Source organism: Ranitomeya imitator, chromosome 4, assembly GCF_032444005.1.
Source record: "Ranitomeya imitator isolate aRanImi1 chromosome 4, aRanImi1.pri, whole genome shotgun sequence".
NCBI classification, from domain to species: domain Eukaryota; kingdom Metazoa; phylum Chordata; class Amphibia; order Anura; family Dendrobatidae; genus Ranitomeya; species Ranitomeya imitator.
In genome coordinates this window covers 53,519,350-53,542,793 of record NC_091285.1, presented here as the reverse complement: position 1 = coordinate 53,542,793, position 23,444 = coordinate 53,519,350, and the positions used below count along the sequence as shown (strand labels likewise).

Sequence of the window (23,444 nt, the reverse complement as noted above, 5' to 3'; positions counted from 1 at the left end):
CTACTTTGGTTTCATCAGACCATATGACATTCTCCCAGTACTCTTCTGGATAATCCAAGTGCTCCCTAGCAAACTTCAGACGGGCCCGGACATGTACTTTCCTATTGCAGACTCAGTCTTTCCAACCTGGTACAGGCCTACAATTTTCCTTCTGGTGTCCTTTAACAGCTCTTTGGTCTTCACCATAGTGGAGTTTGGAGCATGACTGTTTGAGGTTGTGGGCAGGTGTCTTTTATACCGATAACAAGTTCAAACAGGTGCCATTACTGCAGGTAATGAGTGGAGGACAGAGGAGCCTCTTAAAAAAGTTACAGGACTGTGAGATCCAGCAATCTTGCATGTTTTTAGGTGACCAAATAATTATTTTCTACCATAATTAGCAAAATAAATCTTGCCAAATCAGACAAGGTGATTTTCTGGATTTGTTTTCTCAGTTTTGACTCTCATAGTTGTGGTCTACCTATGATGTCAATTACAGGCCTCTCTCGCTTTTTTAAGTGCGAGAACTTGCACAATTGGTGGCTGACTAAATACTTTTTTTCCCCACTGTATGTATATTTTTATTTACTGTATATATTCAAAAATAGACCTATTTAAGACAGTGAAGATGATCTTGAAAAGCAACTACCTGGCAACTATCCAAACACACAACGTTTAATTTTGGGTACCTGTCAGACTAGTAGGATGCTATAATTGGTAGCTTTCTTTGAATAATGGATGGTAAAGCCATCAGTATGTCCTGTACAGTTACTCACATACTACATATCAGTTACTATAGCTAATTGCTGTCAAAATTAATCTAAGACTTCATACTGTTAATCATTTTTTTTATTTTTTTACCTAGGGTGGGACTTATACTTTGGCTTTGGCCATGCCTACTATATGGTCAACAGAGATAACATAATCAGTGGATGGAAGAGGCCACAGGAAAAAAAATAGTCATAACGTAATTTTTAAAGGACAGGTTAGCACAGGATAGCCTGTGTTTTTTTAATATGCTACAATATAGAGTGAGAATTAAAATGGAGAAATTCCAGTCAAATTTACAAGCATCTCTGGTTTACGTTCAGAGTTAATTTTAATTGTTAACCAATAACACGATTGTAGTTTACTTCTGTGGATTTCCATAAGCAATATCTGTTTACCTAACATCATTGAGAATTTAATGCATTTGCTTTTGATAATCTCAAGGTCTCAATTGTCCTATTTTCACAATTTTGCACATACAGTGGGGAAAATAAATATTTGGTACACTGTCGATTTTGTAAGTTTTCCCACCTACAAAGAATGGAAAGATCTGTAATTTTTATCATAGCTACACTTCAACTGTGAGAGACAGAATCTAAAATTTAAAAAAAAACTGAAAATCACATTGTATGATTTTGACATACCGTATTTTTCGGATTATAAGACACACTTTTTTCCCCAAAAATTTTGGGGGAAAATCGGGGTGCATTTTATAATGCAGCTATACCTTATCGTACCGGGCCCCAGGGTTGCTGCTGAAGGAGGCAAGAGTGGAGCGTTGCTGCAGGCTGGGATGAGGGGGTGTTCGGATGTGCGGCACACCGCTGAGGGTGTTCGGTGGTGTGGGGGCTCTGCCGACATTATGTGAAAGCCTAGAGCCCCCGCACTTACATGGTTTACTATGTGATGGACTCCGGGAAAATGGCTGCCGGGGGTGGCGCATGCGCAGATGGAGATCTCGGCACCATGATCTCTGGAGATGAGATCTGGTGACATGTTCGCTTTAAGATAGATGCAGGTCTTCCCTGAGTTGCTCTCTAGACCTGGCCCAATTCCTGAAATAGATGAAGTCCTACCTCTATGACCCACATCTAGTAGACATTTATGGTTGTATTCCAAAATGTTTGAGATGTGAATATTCCTTTAAATAGACCTGGTCATTAAAGATATGTCATCCATAAAAGCTTATGGGTCCATCAGATGTTGTATTATGAAGATCACCCATATGGCAGCACAGTTAGTCCTTTAATCCTTTTAAGTGCTGGATTATCAGATGGTTTACATTTACATAAAAGAAGATAAACCCTAATTCAAGTATAAAAAATAATAATTTTAAACACAGGACTTGCACAAATAAGAAATAAAACCTTAAACTAAAGTACCTTCAGCTTCCAGATTATTTTGCAGTTCTGTGCCATCAGTGACAGAATTTCTGCTCATCTCTCCAGACAATTTTACCTTATATCTGTTTCCATGGTATTTATTATAGATGAAAACCTCTCCACAAATTCCTATATATTCTCCAAATATTGTGCAGGTCTGAAGATATTAATACTGGTGCGCCAGTGGCTAAGATTATGCATGCGGACACATTAGCCTCTAACACCTTGTTGAAGTATCCTTTGAATTTATGACAGCATTGTTTTTTTTTTTTTTTTTTTTTATGTAGAAGCCCATCAGCATGGCATATCTGGAATGGACAATCATTGCCCACTCTTCCTTACAATAGTGCCCCCAGTCTGTCAGCTAGCAAGGGCATTTCCTGTGAACAGCTCTCTCCCCTCTTCTGGTCAACCCACAGATTTAGGTCTGGGTTCTGGCTGAGCCAATTCCAAAACGTTGATCTACTTTAGGCTAAGCCATTCTTTGTTGATTTGGAGGTATGCTTAGGGTTGTTGTTGTGCTGAAAGGTGAAATTCCTCTTCATCTTCAGCAGCCTGAAAGTTTTCTTGCAAAATTGACTGACATTAGTAACTGTTCATACTTCTCTCTACTCTGAAGAAAGCCGCAGTTCCAGATGCCAATAAAAATGCTCTAAAGCATAATGTGCTGAATCCATCATGCTTCCCTTTAGGTATGATGTTCTTTTGGTGATGTGCAGTGCTGGCTTTATGCCAAACGTAGCTTTTGGCTTTATGGCCAAAAAATTCAACCCTGGTCTCATCAGACCATAACACATTTTCCCACATACTTTTGGCAGACTTGATGCAGGTTTTGGCAAAACATAGTCAAACTTGGATTTTTTTCTTCGTAAGAGAAGACTTCTTTCTTGACACCCTATCCCACAGGCCCGATATATGAAGAATGCTGGAGATTATCACATACAGTACACATTCAGTACTTGCCAGAAAATACTTTAATGTTGCTGTTGTCCATTCGTCTTTTTATCAATTTTTGAGGGACATCTAGTTCTAGGTAATTTTACTGTTGTGCTAAATTTAAGCCACTTCTTGGTGACCATCTTTTTTGGTGATAGTTATCCATGGCATATCTGATGCCTTGGAATTTTTATTTGTACACGTTTCCTGACATAGCTTTCAAAAATTTGATCCCTTTGCTGTGTTGTAAGTTGTTTACGCACCATGGCTTTTGCTGTACAATTCATCTTAGAAAATGTCAGGAAAATCCTACTAGAACAGCTATCCTTTATATGGGGTTAATCAGAATCATTGTAAATGATGGCACCTGAGTACTGACTACTGTTTATCATGAGTTTATAATGCGAATGCAACAACATCCCCAATTATAAGAGGGTGTTCACACTTATGCAAATATTTAATTATAGTTTTTTAATTTTTATCTTCCTCTTCGAAATGATTAAAATGTGTTTCTCAATGGATTTGTACAGATTATGGCTGACATTAAAGGGCAAAGTTCTGAAATGATTAGCCTTGGTATAATCTTTTTACATTAAAAAAAAACCTTTTTAACAGGGCTGTGTAGATTTTTTTATATCCACAGTATACAGTACAGACCAAAAGTTTGGACACACCTTCTCATTTAAAGATTTTTCTGTATTTTCATGAATATGAAAATTGTACATTCACACTGAAGGCATCAAAACTTTGAGGCTGTGTTCACACGTTGCGGTTTTTTCGCGGTTTTTCCCCATAAAAACGCTATAAAACTGCAAAAAAACCGCATACAATAAGCATCCCATCATTTAGAATGAATTCCACATGTTTTGTGCACATGATGCGTTTTTTTCCGCGAAAAAAACGCATCGCGGCAAAAAACGCAGCATGTTCATTAATTTTCCGTTTTTTTTGCGGATTTCCCACTCCAAAATGCATTGGGAAGTGTCCGGAAAAAACCACGGCAAAATCGCGGCAAAAACGCATGCGGTTTTCTTGCGGATTTCTTGCAGAAAATGTCCGGAATTCTCAGGAATTTTCTGCAAGAAATCCTGAACGTGTGCACATAGCTTGAATGAACACATGTGGAATTATGTACTTAACAAAAAAGTGTGAAACAACTGAAATTATGTCTCATATTCGAGGTTCTTCAAAGTAGCCACCTTTTGCTTTGATGACTGCTTTGCACACTCTTGGCATTGTCGTGATGAGCTTCAAGAGGTAGTCACCGGGAATGGTTTTCACTTCGCAGGTGTGCCCTGTCAGGTTTAATAAGTGGTATTTCTTGCCTTATAAATTGGGTTGGGACCATCAGTTGTGTTGTGCAGAGGTCTGGTGGATACACAGCCGATAGTCCTACTGAATAGACTGTTAGAATTTGTATTATGGCAAGAAAAAAGCAGCTAAGTAAAGAAAAACGAGTGGCCATCATTACTTTAAGAAATGAAGGTCAGTCAGTCTGACAGATTGGGAAAACTTTGAAAGTGTCCTCAAGTGCAGTGGCAAAAACCATCAAGCGCTACAAAGAAACTGGCTCACATGAGGACCGCCCCAGAAAAGGAAGACCAAGAGTCACCTCTGCTTCTGAGGATAAGTTTATCCGAGTCACCAGTCTCAGAAATTGCAGGTTAACATCAGCTCAGATTAGAGACCAGGTCAATGTCACACAAAGTTCTAGCAGCAGACACATCTCTACAACTGTTAAGAGGAGACTTTGTCCAGCAGGCCTTTTTGGTAAAATAGCTGCTAGGAAACCACTGCTAAGGACAGGCAACAAGCAGAAGAGACTTGTTTGGGCTAAAGAACACAAGGAATGAACATTAGACCAGTGGAAATCTGTGCTTTGGTCTGATGAGACCAAATGTCTTTGTGCGACGCAGAAAAGGTGAACGGATGGACTCTACATGCCTGGTTCCCACCGTGAAGCATGGAGGAGGAGGTATGATGGTGTGGGGGTGCTTTGCTGGTGACACTGTTGGGGATTTATTCACAATTGAAGGCATACTGAACCAGCATGGCTACCAAGGCATATTGCAGCGGCATGCTATTCCATCCGGTTTGTGTTTAGTTGGACCATCATTTATTTTTCAATAGGACAATGACCCCAAACACACCTCCAGGCTGTGTTAGGGCTATTTGACCAAGAAGGAGAGTGATGGGGTGCTACACCAGATGACCTGGTCTCCACAGTCACCAGACCTGAACCCAATCGAGATGGTTTGGGGTGAGCTGGACCGCAGAGTGAAGGCAAAAGGGCCTCCTTCAAGATTGTTGGAAGACCATTTCCAGTGACTACCTCTTGAAGCTCATCAAGAGAATTCCAAGAGTGTGCAAAGCAGTCATCAAAGCAAAAGGTGGCTACTTTGAAGAACCTAGAATATAAGACATAATTTCAGTTCTTTCACACTTTTTTGTTATATATTAATTCCACATGTGTTAATTCATAGTTTTGATGCCTTCAGTGTGAATGTACAATTTTCATAGTCATGAAAATACAGAAAAATCTTTAAATGAGAAGGTGTGTCCAAACTTTTGGTGTGTACTGTACATGTGTAGTTACAGTATTGAACAATCCTATAAGCAACATGTATTTTACAAGGTTGTCAAAATTGTCTGCATGGGGCATGGCATGAGACCCTACAAACAGAATGTCTGTTATGTAGCTTTTTTTTTGCAAAACAGGTGTATTGATTTTTAATAAACAAAAATATCATCCCCATCTATTTTCAGGAGCTATGGGCCCCACCAAAATAATCCAAATGCTGTATTCAGCTATCACTGGCAGTCCTACGGACAATGGATGGGCAGTGGCACACGTGTGGCCAACACTCTATTCCAATATTTCAACAGGGAATTTCAGAACCCCATTCCTGAGATCAGGGGGAATTCTTGCGATCAGCAAGGCATCTTACTAAAAAAGGAGTATCCCTTAAAGTACAAGTAGAGAGTAATTTGTTTAAGGGAATTAAAAAGAAGGTCTTCAGGTCTCCTGTACTTCCATTCTGTTCTCCTGTACTGCCTTCGCAGGAGGAATGAGGCATTACACAATTTCCACTTACAATGTCCTATGGTGGATCTCAGTGTATACGCTTTCTGCTCTGACAAATACGCAGTCATTGATTACCATTGGTATACTGGGTTCAAATGCACTAAATGGCAACATCTATTTGGATTGGGTATGTCCTTATACATGTTTTAGTGGGTTCTCTCTTGTTTCTCTATTGAGTTTTCACTCAGTAAAAACATACTGATAGTTAATTGGTTTTCAATAAAATTAGCCATAGTGTTTTTTCCTTTCGACACTTAGATTAGGACTGACATGAGTACAGGCAGTCTCTGTACCGTGGTGTGGAATATGTATATAGTCAATAGAAACTAGTAACAATTACGTACTTCATTAACAACTTTCTTTTTGTAACAGATCAAAATGGAGGAAAACGGTACAGAAGATGGAAAAGGACCTCCACAGCAGAGTCCTTACATGCTCTTCCTACTGGTTCTGGTCTTCTTCATCACAGGGCTTTTAGGTTTCCTGATCTGCCATATCCTTAAGAAGAAAGGCTACAGGTGTCGGACGTTCCCTGAGGAAGACTATGAGATAAAGGATGTCGCAAATAATGAACAAGACAGTAAGATTAATATGTTGATGATAACATTGCAGGAGATTGTTTTCTAGATAATTTGGTCTCCTAATGTCTCTTAATTCTAATCAGTATTTTCTACAATATAATAACTGCTTTACCAAAAGAGAGGATCCATAGCGTAGATAGTACAGATGCAAAGTGAACTCTTTGCTTTGGGCAACTTCCTGTTTACTCTGCTGCTTGTATGTCAACCAACGTCATTAAGACAAAAATGCATGAGTCAAAAAGGCATAAAAAACGCAAGTGAGCTGAGGTGCGGGATTCGTGTGGAAATTCAGCTGCGTGAAAACCTGAACAAACACTGATCCTGGGAACCTACAGGGTTATTGTCCAGTAAGCTAGTTTATAGACAAATGGGAGGCATGCTAACATTGTATCCCAGTACTGTTCGCCCCATTAACTATGACTAGCAGCTGTGCTGTCGCCCAATACTTATGCAATAACCCCTTCATGACCTTTGATGTAAGTTTATGTCATGTTCAGAAAGGTGTTCACGACCTATGACGTAAACTTATGTCAAGGCGATCATGTGGTCACATGAGCTGTGCCCCCGTGATCACTGCCGGGAGCTTGACGTAAGTATTTTGATTGTGCGCTTAAAAATCCAACTACTTTTATTTTTCTGCGTTTATTTTTTTTAAGAAGTTCAGCATCGTCTACAGAGGGCAAATATTTCATGGAACCACATCCACTTTGCTTCAAAATTTAGACCTTGTTCACATGTAGCCTAATTGCTGCACATTTTCTGCTGCTTTTTTTGCTCAAAAATTCTGCTGTTTAACTGCTCAAGCAAAGTACCGTAGATGTCATTTCATGAAAACTGCTAGGCCTGTGGTCAAAAGACGCTGCCGAACTCTGCGGTTTTGGTGTTTTTTTTTTTTTTAATTTTCTTGTCTGCTATGTGGAGCATAAGAAAAGCACATGTAAAAACTGCAGTTATTTTTTTTTGAGTGCAGAATCAAAGACTTTCTTTCCTATAGAAGCACATTAAAATGTGGCTTCACATCTGCACCAGAAACACATCAAATGAGGGGGAAAATATTTTTTATTGTGTAGTTTGGTGTGGATCCTGCAGAAAATAAAAAGCACAGTGTATCTGCAATATGTGAACATGGCCTTACAGACACTAAAAAGCCAGATGTCGTGTAGTGAAGGTACATAAAGATGAGAAAGTTCTGGCGGCTGCAACTGTGAATCAAGGAACAAAAAAAAATCCACAGGTGCCAACTAGAGATTAGCAGGACGCACATCTGCTCAGTGTTGCTCTTTGCTTCAAATCTACTCCTCAGCATTTCTCTCTGCCCTCAGGTTATCTCCTCAGTGTTGCTCTTTGCCTTTAAGTGGCTCCATGGCATTTCTCTCTGCCCTCAGGTTATCTTCTCAGTGTTGCTCTTTGCCTTCAGGTGGATCCTCTGCATTTATCTCTGCCCTCAGGTTATTTGCTCAGTGTTGCTCTTTGCCTTCAGGTGGCTCCTCTGCATTTCTCTCTGCCCTTGGGTTTTCTGCTTTTTGTTGCTCATTGCCTTAAGTTGGCTCCTCTGCATTTTCTATGCCCCTGGCTATCTTCTCAGAACTCCTCTCTGCCTCTGGGTGACTCCACAGTGCTCTCCTCTGCTCTCAGATCCTTTCCTTACTGTTTGTCTCTGGCCCGGGTGTGACGGGGTGTACGGCAGAGCAGGAAGGGACAACAGGCCGAGGGACGATCCAACGAGATTTATTAAAGCGGGGAGCATAGAACATCAAATATCCATAATGTCCTTCAAGTCCACGAGAAGTCCACAATAAGTCCAAGTAAAGAAACAGATCTGGAGGTGCTTTCCAGTAATCCCGCACTCGATAAATGAAACAATAGTCCTTCCACGAGTCCAACAGAACAGATTCGGGGGCACCTCCCGATAATCCTTGTGCCAGCTAACAAAGCAATAGTCCACATGAGTCCAAGGGATCCCAAAACAATCTCACGAATGACGAGATATGTCCTCAGCTCAAGTCTCGCCCCGTTCGCTTCCGCAGTCACAGATGGACGTGGGGTCTTGCCTCAGCTAAGAATCCCCACTCCTTCTCCTTTAAGGATCAACTCACATCTGATCTCAAAAATAAGAATGGATTGACTGAGCTCCTGGGATCCGCCCATGAAGGGGGGTAGGGGTCACACCTTCTATTCAATGGTTGGGTCCACCAGAAGATTCTAGACTGGTGGGCTCCACTTAGTCTATCTAGTATGTATATATGACTAGCCACCTGCTGTGAGGAAGAATGGCTATTCCTCCACTAGTGGTGTTGACAAAGCTTAATTACATTATAGCTTAGGGCTGCAAGTATTGGGGGAAGGAGACATATTGTTACAGGTGAACTCCCAGCACAAGAAAATACATAAATTACAGCTAACAAGAGAACAGTTACATACATCAAATGGCATATAATTCAAATACAGGACAGGGCAAAAGTACAGATCATGACACCGGGTCATCTTTCAAGGTCATAAACTGTTGTGGACCAAGAGCAGAGAGCAGCATCTGATAATACCCTTTTTTCACAGTTAACTTTTTAAAGAGGTTTTGCTTTAAGTTACACCATCATCGTGCCTATGTCAAAATAAATGTAATCAGCATAATTCACCTCCCCTGGCTCTCTGCTACTGCTACGGGCTATGTTTACAGGCTCCAGTAGTGAGGTCATGTCTGTAACTCATGTGACCACTGCAAGAAATCACTGAGTTCAATGGCTCTTGTCAACTAACCCTGCATCAGTTCTGATCCTTCTGTCTTCTAAAGGGAGAGGAAGAAAAGTACGCTGTGGGTCCTCATACCTTGAGTGAAGATACCGGGTCATATTGGGGATCAGTATGGTGCTGCGCAGAGTTAGTGTAAAGTGAGCATATTGGCAGTGATAGACATTCAGCAGACCGCCTTGGACATCCAGGACTGATGTATCAGGGTGATGGTTAGGACTTACATATTTAGTTTTTGTTCATTCTTTCATATTTGTATAAGTCAGATTTTTTTTTTTCATTTCTACATCAGGTTCCCAAGTTGAGATTTTTTTGTGCTATTTTGCCAAACGTGTAAATTTCCATACATTTAGTGTAAAAAAAAAATCACAGCTTTTTATGCCAATTACTGTTCACTGTAAGTAATCTGATCATTGCATTGTGAAGCTGCAGCCTTCCATGCAAGAGTTTTGGGGTTTTAATCCTAGGCAAGACAAAAAAGTGCAGAAATTAGTTGATTGAATGTACAGAGCACAGACAGATAAGAAATGCTGTAACTTTTCCCCAAGCGAGTTGGAGGAGGAACTGATGAACAGTCACTACAAAGTCCTACGTAAAGCGTGTTCATTCAGTGAGACGGTATAGCTAGGAGACATTGCCCTGCTGCTGGTCACAAAGGTGAAGTCAGGACTAGTGATGAGCGAACGTGCTCGGATGACATCTTATTCAAGCATGCTTGGGTGTTATCCAAGTATCTTAGGAGTGCTCATATATTATGTTCGATTCCCCAAGGCTGCATGATTTGCGGCTGTTAGACAACCACAACACAACTGGGGATTCTCTAACAAGCAGGCAATCATTGCATGTGTTCACGCTGTCTAACAGCTGCAAATCATGCAGCCACAGGGACTCAAACATAATATACGAGCACGACCAAGATACTCGAATAACGACTGAGCATAATTAGATAAGACATTATCCAAGCACATTCGCTCATCACTACTCAGGGCATATTCTTGACCTACAGGAACAGCTCGCCCAATTCAGGACATTCCTGTTGGATCCAGGACAGTTGGGAAGTACACTTTCAGGTCATTGATACCTCTCAATAAGGGCCTAGTTTTTCATAGTCTGTGCAATGTATTAAAAGGCGTTAGCTATCTGGATACAGCTACCAATATGTCTTCTTTATAGCAAAATGCCTCTCTGTTATCCAAAAGAGATAGATACATCCATCACTTTTTCCAATAAAAGTGCCATTTTAGTTAATTAGTCCATATATTAAATTATCTAGCAATTACAGTTATGTCCATATATATTTGGACAGAGACAACATTTTTCTGATTTTGGTTCTAGACATTACCACAATGAATTTGAAACAAAACAATTCAGATGCAGTTGAAGTTCAGACTTTCAGCTTTCATTTGAGGGTATCCACATTAAAATTGGATGAAGGGTTTAGGAGTTTCAGCTCCTTAACATGTGCCACCCTGTTTTTAAAGGGACCAAAAGTAATTAGACAGATTCAATAATTTAAAAAAAAAAAATTCATTTCTAGTACTTGGTTGAAAACCCTTTGTTGGCAATGACTGCCTGAAGTCTTGAACTCATGGACATCACCAGACGCTGTGTTTCCTCCTTTTTGATGCTCTGCCAGGTCTTCACTGCGGTGGTTTTCAGTTGCTGTTTGTTTGTGGGCCTTTCTGTCTGAAGTTTAGTCTTTAACAAGTGAAATGCATGCTCAATTGGGTTGAGATCACTTGACTGACTTGGCCATTCAAGAATATTCCACTTCTTTGCTTTAATAAACTCCTGGGTTGCTTTGGCTTTATATTTTGGGTCATTGTCCATCTGTAGTATGAAACGACGACCAATCAGTTTGGCTCTATTTGGCTGGATCTGAGCACACAGTATGGCTCTGAATACCTCAGAATTCATTCGGCTGCTTCTGTCCTGTGTCACATCATCAATAAACACTAGTGACCCAGTGCCACTGGCAGCCATGCATGCCCAAGCCATCACATTGCCTCCGGGTTTTACAGATGATGCGGTATGCTTTGGATCATGAGCTGTACCACGCCTTCGCCATACTTTTCTCTTTCCATCATTCTGGTAGGGGTTGATCTTGGTTTCATCTGTCCAAAGAATGTTCTTCCAGAACTGTGCTGCCTTTTTTAGATGTTTTTTAGCAAAGTCCAGTCTAGCCTTTTAATTCTTGATGCTTATGAGTGGCTTGCACCGTGCAGTGAACCCTCTGCATTTACTTTAATGCAGTCTTCTCTTTATGGTAGATTTGGATATTGATACGCCGACCTCCTGGAGAGTGTTGTTCACTTGGTTGGCTGTTGTGAAGGGGTTTCTCTTCACCATTGAGATTATTCTGCGATCATCCACCACTGTTGTCTTCCGTGGGAACCCAGGTCTTTTTGTATTGATGAGTTCACCAGTGCTTTCTTTCTTTCTTTCTCAGGATGTATCAAAGTGTAGATTTTGCCACTCCTAAAATTGTAGCAATTTCTCGGATTTGTTTTTTCTGTTTTCACAGCTTAAGGATGGCTTGTTTCACCTGCATGGAGAGCTCCTTTGACTGCATGTTTACTTCACAGCAAAACCTTCCAAATGCAGCACCACACCTCAAATCAACTCCAGGCCTTTTATCTGCTTAATTGAGAATGACATAACGAAGGGATTGCCCACACCTGTCCATGAAATAGCCTTGGAGTCAATTGTCCAATTTCTTTTGGTCCATTTAAAAACAGGGTGGCACATGTTGCCTTGCGAAAGTATTCGGCCTCCTTTAACTTCATTGTCCAGTGCCTTGCAAATGTATTCGGCCCCCTTGAACTTTTCAACCTTTTCCCACATATCACGCTTCAAACATAAAGATACAAAAGGTAAATTTTTGGTAAAGAATGAACAACAAGTGGAACACAATTGTGAAGTTGAAAAAAATGTATTGTTTATTTTAAATTTTTGTGGAAATTTAAGAAGTTCATTGTGGATCTCTGAATGATCCAATGTTGTCCTAAATGCCTAATGATAATAATAATAATAATCTTTTATTTTTATATAGTGCTAACATATTCCGCAGCGCTTTACAGTTTTGCACACATTATCATCACTGTCCCCGATGGGGCTCACAATCTAGAATCCCTATCAGTATGTCTTTGGAATGTGGGAGGAAACCGGAGAACCCGGAAATGATGATACATATAATCCACCTGTGTGTAATCAAGTCTCCGTATAAATGCACCTGCTCTGTGATAGTCTCAGGGTTCTGTTTGAAGCACAGAGAGCATCATGAAGACCAAGTAACACAACAGGCAGGTCCATGATACTGTTGTAGAGACGTTTAAAGCCGCATTTGGATACAAAATGATTTCCAAAACTTTAAACATCCCAAGGAGCACTGTGCAAGCGATCATATTGAAATGGAAGGAGTATCAGAAGACTGATCAGAGATGCAGCCAAGAGGCCCATGATCACTCTGGATGAACAGCCGAGCTCTACAGCTGAGGTGGGACAGTCTGTCCATAGGACAACAATCAGTCCTGCACTGCCCAAATCTGGCCTTTATGGAAGAGTGGCAAGAAGAAAGCCATTTCTCAAAGATATCCATAAAAAGTGTTGTTTAATGTTTGTAACAAGCCACATTGGAGACACACCAAACATGTGGAAGAAGGTGCTCTGGTCAGATGAAACCAAAATCGAACTTTTTGGCAACAATGCCAAACGATATGTTTGGCGTAAAGGCAACACAGCTCATCACCCTGAACACACCATCCCCACTGTCAAACATGGTAGTGGCAGCATCATGGTTTGGGCCTGCTTTTCTTCAGCAGGGACAGGGAAGATGGTTAAAATTGATGGGAAGATGGATGGAGCCAAATACAGGACCATTCTTGAAGAAAACCTGTTGTGAGTCTGCAAAAAACCTGAGACTGGGACGGAGATTTGTCTTCCAACAAGACAATGATCCCAAACATAAAGACAAATCTGCAATGGAATGGTTCACCAATAAACGTATCCAGGTGTTAGAATGGCCAAGTCAAAGTCCAGACCTCAATCCAATCGAAAATCTGTGGAAAGAGCTGAAAACTGCTGTTCAGAAACGATCTCCATCAAACCTCACTGGGCTCTAGCTGAATGCCGAGGAAGAATGGGCAAGAATTTCAGCCTCTCGATGTACAAAACTGATAGAGACCTACCCCAAGCGACTTGCAGCTGTAATCGCAGCAAAAGGTGGCACAACAGAGTATTAAGTTAAAGGGGCTGAATAATATTGCACACCCCTTTTCAGTTTTTGATTTTCCACAAAAATTTTAAATAACCAATACATTTCGTTCAACTTCACAATTGTGTTCCACTTGTAGTTGATTCTTCACCAAAAATTTACATTTGGTATCTTTATGTTTGAAGCATGATATGTGGGAAATGGTTGAAAAGTTCCAGGGGGCCGAATACTTTCGCAAGGCACTGTATGTTTTAGTACTGTGGAGTGGGAATGTAGATAAAGAAATGAAGAACTGGCACTGACTACAGCCATATTAGTGGCTGGTGAACCAAATGTAGTTAGACCAATAAAGGCTTGTTACAGCATAAAGCTTTGTACATATTTTATTGCAGCTGTATTGATTTTTCTTCTTTTATGCAGTTACAGAAGAGATGTCTAATGAAGATACTGTGGAACGTATAGTCAAGTGCATTATTCAAAATGAAGGTGGGTATTTTCAGGGGTGGATTAAGGGTAGCCAGGGCCCCGGGCTGTTCAGACACTGTGGGCCCCCCCGGTCATGTGACGGGGGTCATGTGACGGGGGTCATGTGACGGGGGTCATGTGACGGGGGTCATGTGACGGGGGGTCATGTGACGGGGGGGTCATGTGACGGGGGGGTCATGTGACGGGGGGTCATGATATACCCGAACCAGATTATTCCAGAAACATGGCCGGGCCCTACTCTACTGTAACCTATTAAATATTTGGTAGAATCTGCAATACAATTTAGGTATATTTTGACCAATAATATCACATACAAGGAACAAATACCACCGCAACATGACCAGACCACAAATTACAACCACAGTGATCGAATAATATCACATACAAGGAACAAATACCACCGCACCATGTCAAGACCACATATTACCACCACTTGGTGACCAAATATCACATACAAGGGACAAATACCACAACACCATTTCCAGACCACATATTACCACCACATAGTGACTGAATACTACAATACTGATCAGTAAAAAACAACAACACAATACTATCACCATAAGTGCCAGTATTCACAGGAGATCTGTACTTAGTATGCAGTGTCTGTGTAGAGGTAATACAGAGATCACTGGTGACATTATACACAGGACCTCTATATAGTATACAGTGTATAGTGTCAGTGTTTAGGTAACACTGACTCACCAGTGACGTCTCTAGGTGAAGTCCTTCATCTTTCATCCAGCACAGACCGCCATCATTTCTTCCAGCCAGGACTCGTTTCTGCAGGAAATAACACAGTTATCTCGAGCTCCGCTTGTAGAACACATTACTTAATTTTTCACAACTTCTACATTACACCACATGAAGAAAAAAAGGCGATATAGTGTCACTCTGCACAGTAACAGGACCGACCCCCATTTAAAACAGTGTCCTCAAAAAATTAAATAAATACATCACTGCAGTAATAATATCCCTTAATTAGCCCCTATGGTAATAATATTCCACATCCTGGCCCCGTGTGTCTCATTCCTGGTTCCAGCCATATGTTCTCGCATCCTGCCCTCATGAGTATCCATTCTACCCCATATGATCTCCACATCCTGCCCCATATGTCTCCATCGTATCCATCCTGCCCCATGATCCGAACCTGCCCCATGTCTTTCATTCTGCCCCGTGTCTCCAATCATGCCCCGTGTCTACATTCTGCCCATGCCTCCAGTCCTGCCCCCAGTGTGTCCAGCAATCTGCCCCAGTATGTCCAGCATATTGCCCCAGTGTCCAGCAATCTGCCCCAGTGTCTCCAGCATATTGCCCCCAGTGTGTCCAGCATTGCCCCCAGACAGTGTGTCCAGCAATCTGCCCCAGTGTCCTCCAGCAATCTGCCCCAGTGTCCTCCAGCAATCTGCCCCAGTGTCCTCCAGCTATCTGCCCCAGTGTCCTCCAGCTATCTGCCCCAGTGTCCTCCAGCTATCTGCCCCAGTGTCCTCCAGCTATCTGCCCCAGTGTCCTCCAGCATTGCTCCAGTGTCCTCCAGCAATCTGCCCCAGAGTCTTCCAGCAATCTGCCCCAGTGTCCTCCAGCATTGCCCCAGTGCCCTCCAGCAATCTGCCCCAGTGTCCTCCAGCAATCTGCCCGTGTCCTCCAGCATTGCCCCAGTGTCCTCCAGCATTGCCCCAGTGTCCTCCAGCATTGCTCCAGTGTCCTCCAGCAATCTGCCCCAGTGTCCTCCAGAAATCTGCCCCAGTGTCCTCCAGCATTGCCCCAGTGTCCTCCAGCAATCTGCCCCAGTGTCCTACAGCATTGCCCCAGTGTCCTCCAGCATTGCCCCAGTGTCCTCCAGCATTGCCCGTGTCCTCCAGCATTGCTCCAGTGTCCTCCAGCAATCTGCCCCAGTGTCCTCCAGCAATCTGCCCCAGTGTCCTCCAGCATTGCCCCAGTGTCCTCCAGCAATCTGCCCCAGTGTCCTACAGCATTGGCCCAGTGTCCTCCAGCAATCTGCCCCAGTGTCCTCCAGCCATCTGCCCCAGTGTCCTCCAGCAATCTGCCCCAGTGTCCTCCAGCATTGCCCCAGTGTCCTCCAGCAATCTGCCCCAGTGTCCTCCAGCAATCTGCCCCAGTGTCCTCCAGCAATCTGCCCCAGTGTCCTCCAGCATTGCCGCAGTGTCCTCCAGCATTGCCCCAGTGTCCTCCAGCAATCTGCCCCAGTGTCCTCCAGCCATCTGCCCCAGTGTCCTCCAGCCATCTGCCCCAGTGTCCTCCAGCATTGCCCTCAGTGTGTCCACCGTTATAAAAAAAAAAAAACAAGCAGTCTCCTCACCTGTCCGCGCTCCAGCGCTGAGCTCCCTGCAGCAGAGCACACTCGCCGGCGACTGACAATGACGTCAGACGCCGGCGAAGTGTGCGCCTGCGGCCGACATCAGCCGCCAGCCTCCAATTGGCTGGCGGCTGTTGTTAACTATTGACGTGCGGGAGCGCGCCCGCACGTCAATAGGAAACCACCGCCGCAGCGCCGGAAAGGGCCCGGTGAGCAGATGAGAAGGGGCCCGATGCGGGCCCCCTCTCTCTGTCCACCGGGTACGGCGGGGGATCAGGCCCCCTCTCTCTGCCCACCGGGTACGGCGGGGGGGGCACATAAATGCCGGCGGCGGCATTCACAGATTTTTATCAGAGGGTCAATCTGTGCGGTAGCCCAGGGCCCCCCCAGACCACTGGGCCCTGGGCTACCGCCCATATTGACCCTCTGATAATCCGCCCCTGGGTATTTTAATTGATGATTTTTGTGATGCTGATTCAAGATTGTAAATTAAATTTTAATTTGTTGTATTCATTTTTTTAGCAAATGCAGAGGCATTAAAGCAGATGTTAGGGGACACTGAAGGGGATGTTCAAATCGGTCCCAGGTAAGGAGACAGTTTCAATAATTTAGCTTATTGTTGTATCTATTAAAGGGGTCTTCTCAATTTATTAAGTTGTTTTAATTAGTAAGAGACAGCAGGAAAGTAAGCATGTTTGCAATTGATTTGCTTTTTCTATTCACTGTCATTGAAGAGCTTTTATCTTTATAGTGTACAGCTGGCTTCCATGGAGCTTGGCCACTACTGTCTGCCTAGACCTTGCCCAAGTATGCGCAGGAGAAGCATTAATGCTTTACATACCAGTCCGCTCCTCTCCCTCTCAGCTCCAGACAAGCTGCACTTTTCAATTCTGTAAAATCACAATCAGAGATCAGAACTGAATTCTACTTGAACTTTACCAAAATTTGCATTCATCAAAATCTGTATATTCTTTTCGTAATTCAATTCCATGTTAATTCAGCAAGATGGCGGCTACTGGTTGCTATGTTTCTGAAGCTTAAAGACCATCAAAATGTGAAAAAATCCTTATACTCACCTCTCCAGCCCCACCACTCCTCACTGCTACCTGTCTGGTCCTCGTTGTGTCTTTGGATCACCATCAGCCATGCTGTAATCCCCCGTACCTCTCTCACTGGTCTGAGGCTCACGGGTTTGCTGGGCCCAGGAGGGCTCTACACATATGCCTACAAAGGTTACGGCCTGCTCTGAGAGGTATGACATCACGGCGTGTAACCGATAAGCCAGGACCAGCGAGCGAGGCCTGGGGATTTTAGTGCGGATGCCTGTGTTCTGAAGATGCAATGAGGACTAGACGGATGACAGTGAGGAGTAGATGGAATGGAGAGGTGTGTTGTCAGGTCAGTATAAGGATATTTTCGTTTTTTACATATTACATTTATTATAATGTCGGGTCTAAAGTAAAAAAAATCCTCCAGTTTTTGCACTGTCCACTAGACCTGATACTTATACTTCCACTTCTATACAGAACACAGAATAATCATTGGTAGTCATAAGGGTCAACATATTTTAAAAAATACATTTCAGATAAAACCTAATTTAATCAATGTCATTGTTTTACACATCCCCTTTAACTTTGTCTGAGCTACATTAAAGAAGTAACATCCTGTTTATTCTTTTCCTTCTGTCCCTTTGTCTAATTAGAGAAATTAAGCTGTGGCTTTGATTCGGGTATAATGGCAAATTAACCTAGATGGATGTTGATTTAGCAAGAGGTTGCACGAGGACGTCAGAAAATAATTGCAATGAGAGTTGCTTACGTTACATGATCAATTTGTCATTGAAGGGACTTTTTGGAGAAATCAGACTTATGGCTTATCCTGGACATTAGTATTGAGCACTACTATGTGGTTGGTGCTTGCTGAGCCTATGGTACTCGCACTAATCTGGAGAATAAAGAGGCTGTGAGACTCACTTGTTCTCCGGATCATGGGGCCACAGCCGTCAGACCCCAACTGATCACATTGAATAGCCTAGCTGAAGCTGGCCATACAATAGGAATGTTGTCCAGCCAAAACTCTGATAAAGACATTTTGTCCTGACTGTGACACAAACAAGCAGGACAAATGCCAACCTATGACAGATATCTAGAGAAAATTTGATCTGCCTAATTAGATGTTTTCCATCGTTGTCAGGTGCAGATCTGAAAATGACAAAAGTCCTTTGTACCAAAGTGTAGAACAGATGTTACAGATGGGACCCTTCTTATCGTTCCTCTTGGCTTCACACATCCTAAAATGAATACAAAACTCCCAGATACATATTGTGAGCGCACGAGGTCTGGCAGTAAATACGCCAAAAGACCCCGACCTCACCAAATCAGCTCAAAACAAACCATGCCAAAAGGAGAGCAATTCAGAGCAATGATTTATAAAACAAACTTTAATTGCCATAAATTATACAAAAACATATATCAAAATATTACATTATCTAATGACTAGAGCACAGGATGAATGTCCCAGGAATGCTGGAAAAGCGCCCATCCCCCCACTCCCCCAGATGTAAATACCCTTGTAATGGTATGCATAAGAAAAAGCACCTACACTATCCAACCAAGGTCACCCCAAAGCAGTGGGATTCTATAGTAATGCCATTAAGTATGGTGGTGGAAAAAGGGTGCTAGCACTTACCACCACACAGAGGTAGGGGGGGGGGGGCGGTCGGGCGACCACTGAGGAAGTGGCACTGGTGGCCACGAAACGTGCGTTGGGGACAATCGCCCGACCGCCCCCCCCTACCTCTGTGTAGTGGTAAGTGCTAGCACCCTTTTTCCACCACCATACTTAATGGCATTACTATAGAATCCCACTGCTTTGGGGTGACCTTGGTTGGATAGTGTAGGTGCTTTTTCTTATGCATACCATTACAAGGGTATTTACATCTGGGGGAGTGGGGGGATGGGCGCTTTTCCAGCATTCCTGGGACATTCATCCTGTGCTCTAGTCATTAGATAATGTAATATTTTGATATATGTTTTTGTATTATTTATGGCAATTAAAGTTTGTTTTATAAATCACCACATCCTAAAATGAGTAGTGAATCTTTGAATGCTAACATTATTTTGTTATATTCTGTCAGGAGATATTTATGCTGTAGGTGCCCATTGGTTGTGTTCTGAATTGCAACCTGGTTTTGCCAGCATGTGGTGATGTATTAAACCTGTACAATAAGAAAGTGGAGTCCCTTGTCAAAATCATGGAGAAATAAGGATGACACATGTGAATGAGGTGGTTGGAAGAAAATCTTCTGCGTCCTAGGTAGCAATTATAAAAGTGACTAAAAGACACCACTCCGGCATTTTTTTTTTAGTTTTACAGCCGGAGTGGTATCACTGATGCATGTTCCCCAGTAAAATACTTTACAGTTGCCGTCTTCTGCTCTTCCCGGGGCCGCTCCAGTCCAGTCCAGTCATCTTGTGAGCGCAGCTTCTTACTAAGTCAGTGCAAGTGTTTGTGAGCCTTGTTCGGACCTCGGTCTTGCCCCCATAGAGTTACATTAAGAAGTGACCTCCAGCTTGCCCAGGAAACACTGGAGTGATCCGGCAGGTTACAACAGCAATAGAAGACTAGAGCGACTCTGAGAACAGAAGATGGCAGCTGGTAAGCTTTCTGCTATGGGCAAGGAACATGCATGAGTGATACCACTCTAGTTGTGAAATAAAAAAAAACAAAGTGCCGGACTGGCGCTTTAATTAATTAATTATTATTGAATTATTTCTATATTACTTTTCTATTCTAGGAATCAAAGCAATATAAATATCATAGAATTAGTAGAGGTAATATCAGAACGGAGCAGCCATCTTTATGGCCTATGGGACTGACGGAAATAGTTGAGTAATGTTCACAGCTTTCTCCACATGTCCATTGACAATGAATGGTGTGGAGGTCGAGTATGAACACCTCCGCTCCATCTGCAGAGCCCCACTGTAAAGAACCGGAGTCCAAGCAATGAGTGGGTCCTATGGATAGAGGATAACTTTCAATTATTTTATAATTCCTTTTAAAAAATACCGACATTTTTTAAATGTGTCCATGATGGAGCCTCACACACTCAGTGATTTCCACCATGTTGGAGCTGAGTGTGAGAATGCTCAAAGACAATAATATTTCAGATGGGTTCTCGGAACTGCAACATTTTTTTTTTGTCAGAGGAACAGTGGGATGGGTTTGGGTGTTTAACACCAGTAGATTGTTGAGTATTTTGAATGAAGGTTATTAAATTAGTTATTTGCTTCAAATACATTTATATGCCAACTGGTTTCTGAATATTCCAGAAATGTCTGAAAGATTTGGATCAATGTTCAACAAATGGAATTTTCCAGTATAGTGTAAGCCAAAAAACAGCATGAAGAACGTAGGGTGTCCACACACCTTATAAAGCTGTTGGCCCTTACATTAGCTCAGCTCGGCTCAACGTGCAGTTGTTTTCAGTGGTTGCCCAAATATTCAAATATCACTTTTCCTTTATGCTACTTACTTTGTGTCATGTTTATCCAGGACAAAGCCAAAGATCTATAAAGCTTCACAATGTAGCCTTTCAGAAACAATTTCCTTTTAGCGATTTTTTTTTCTTTTTTGAAGAATTACTCAAAACCCAACCCAATAAATAAATCATGAAAAAAAGTTACCTACAAAGGTTTTAAGCCTTGCATTGAAAATCCTGTATTATTGCAGTTGCCATAAGCACAACAGGGGATTCGTCCTAACATTTCCTTTTCCCAGCAAGAGGCAATATTGTTAAGAATATTATTTTAGACATGGTCATTGCTGGACTATGGAGCTTTGAGGCAAAGACTATTAATAGGCAAAAAATGAACTTGCAGTGAGTTTCAAGGGCAGATCACGATGGAAGAATTCCTGTTTTCTTCCACAATTTTAAAAGTGATGTTTCATATTTGAATTATAGTTCATGTACGGACCATAGGCAGATTACTACTTTGAGCCCTTGGAGAGAGGACGCCAGCAGTGGGTTGTTCGATAACCGTCATTACTGAATGGCAAGTTTTGACTCGTTGGACAAATGGCCTTGTAGTGAACACAGGGATTCATTTTTTTCAGTTCTTTTTCATAGGGTGGTACTTACTGTCTTTTAGGGCCATGGCTTAGAGCTGTTGCAGACAGAGTTGCGAGGAAGAAGAGCCCTTTCTGCAATCAGGCGGCTTACGACCAGTTTGGGGTTCGTTAAAATGAGAGTGGCCGGTCTGACGTGTAGCTGAGTTTTCCTTTCTCTCCCTCTCTTAATCTCATCTCTCAATACAAGATGCCATGGAATGATAGAGAGGAGAATATTAAGAGGGGATTTGAAGTATTTTAGGATACGGGCTGGGGGGGAATTCCAGGTTGGGTTTTTCTTGTCCCAACCCATAGTAATGTCTTGAAGTTTAGGGCAAGGGCCCATGCCAGCATATCGGTGGTCGTTTACTAGCATGTTTAGACTTGCTAACTCAAATTCTATCATTGTGATTGTTCTGTACACACAGATTACAATTGTTCTTGGCAGCACATCTCTAGTTCTCACAGGAGGATGTGCTGCAGAGAATAATTTTTTGTTACCTAAATGAATGGTCCAATCAGCCAATAAATAAGAGTTCTATGCTTTTATAGTTTGCTTTCATAAGCTGATAATTACCAAACGAACATTCTACCAAGCACTTGTTCCCGATTATTGGTTCGTCTAAATGAGAATCGATGGGTCATCTTTCTTTGTTATCTGCATTTTACTAGTTTATGTCCACATCGTGAAAGCCAGGATGCCGGACCTCCTCATCACCACACAGTACATCTTGGATCCACGCAAGCCCCCTGTATTCATTGTACACGGAAGAAGAGAAGTCTGTTACACCGTATGGGCCGATCAAAGGACAGCAAGGGAAAGCCACATCCAGGAGAGGTCACAGTATTCTCTGTTGGAAGGTATCATCTGCTTACAGAAGTAATAGCTGCTGATATCCTAGCGGTCTTAAAATGTGGTAGATAGAGGAGAAGTTTCAAGTGAACGGTCCAAATCTATAATGTTCATAGACTCCTAAATGACCAGATATAATCTGTTAGTTACCCGAAAAGTGTAATATATATATAGTGTACAGACCAAAAGTTTGGACACACCTTCTCATTTAAAGATTTTTCTGTATTTTCATGACTAAAATTGTACATTCACACTGAAGGCATAAAAACTATGAATTAACACATGTGGAATTATATACTTAACAAAAAAGTGTGAAACAACTGAAAATATGTCTTATATTCTAGGTTCTTCAAAGTAGCCACCTTTTGCTTTGATGACTGCTTTGCACACTCTTGGCATTCTCTTGATGAGCTTCAAGAGGTAGTCATCGGAAATGGTCTTCCAACAATCTTGAAGGAGTTCCCAGAGATGCTTAGCACTTGTTGGCCCTTTTGCCTTCACTCTGCGGTTCAGCTCACCCCAAAACATCTCGATTGGGTTAAGGTCTGGTGACCGTGGAGGCCAGGTCATCTGGCGTAGCACCCCATCACTCTCCTTCTTGGTCAAATAGTCCTTACACAGCCTGGAGGTGTGTTTGGGGTCATAGTCCTGTTGAAAAATAAATGAGTGTCCAACTAAACGCAAACCGGATGGAATAGCATGCCGCTGCAAGATGCTGTGGTAGCCATGCTGGTTCAGTATGCCTTCAATTTTGAATAAATCCCCAACAATGTCACCAGCAAAGCACCCCCACACCATCACACCTTCTCCTCCATGCTTCACGGTGGGAAACAGGTATGTAGAGTCCATCCGTTTACCCTTTCTGCGTCGCACAAAGACACGGTGTTTGGAACCAAAGATCTCAAATTTGGAGTCATCACACCAAAGCACAGATTTCCACTGGTCCAATGTCCATTCCTTGTGTTCTTTAGCCCAAACAAGTCTCTTCTG

General features: G+C 42.3%; 1 protein-coding gene across 2 annotated transcripts in view; it reads left to right on the top strand.

Annotated features, from left to right (window-relative positions):
- Positions 1–23,444, top strand: part of RELL2 (RELT like 2) — a 149,136-nt gene that overhangs the window by 84,340 nt on the left and 41,352 nt on the right. For both annotated transcript variants that reach the window (XM_069763638.1, XM_069763639.1), the window contains exons 2-5: positions 6,523–6,730; positions 14,110–14,175; positions 17,015–17,078; positions 22,274–22,462. In XM_069763638.1, the coding sequence (XP_069619739.1) occupies positions 6,529–6,730; positions 14,110–14,175; positions 17,015–17,078; positions 22,274–22,462 (521 nt within the window). In that variant the 5' untranslated portion in view covers positions 6,523–6,528. The remainder of the gene's footprint in view (positions 1–6,522; positions 6,731–14,109; positions 14,176–17,014; positions 17,079–22,273; positions 22,463–23,444) is intronic.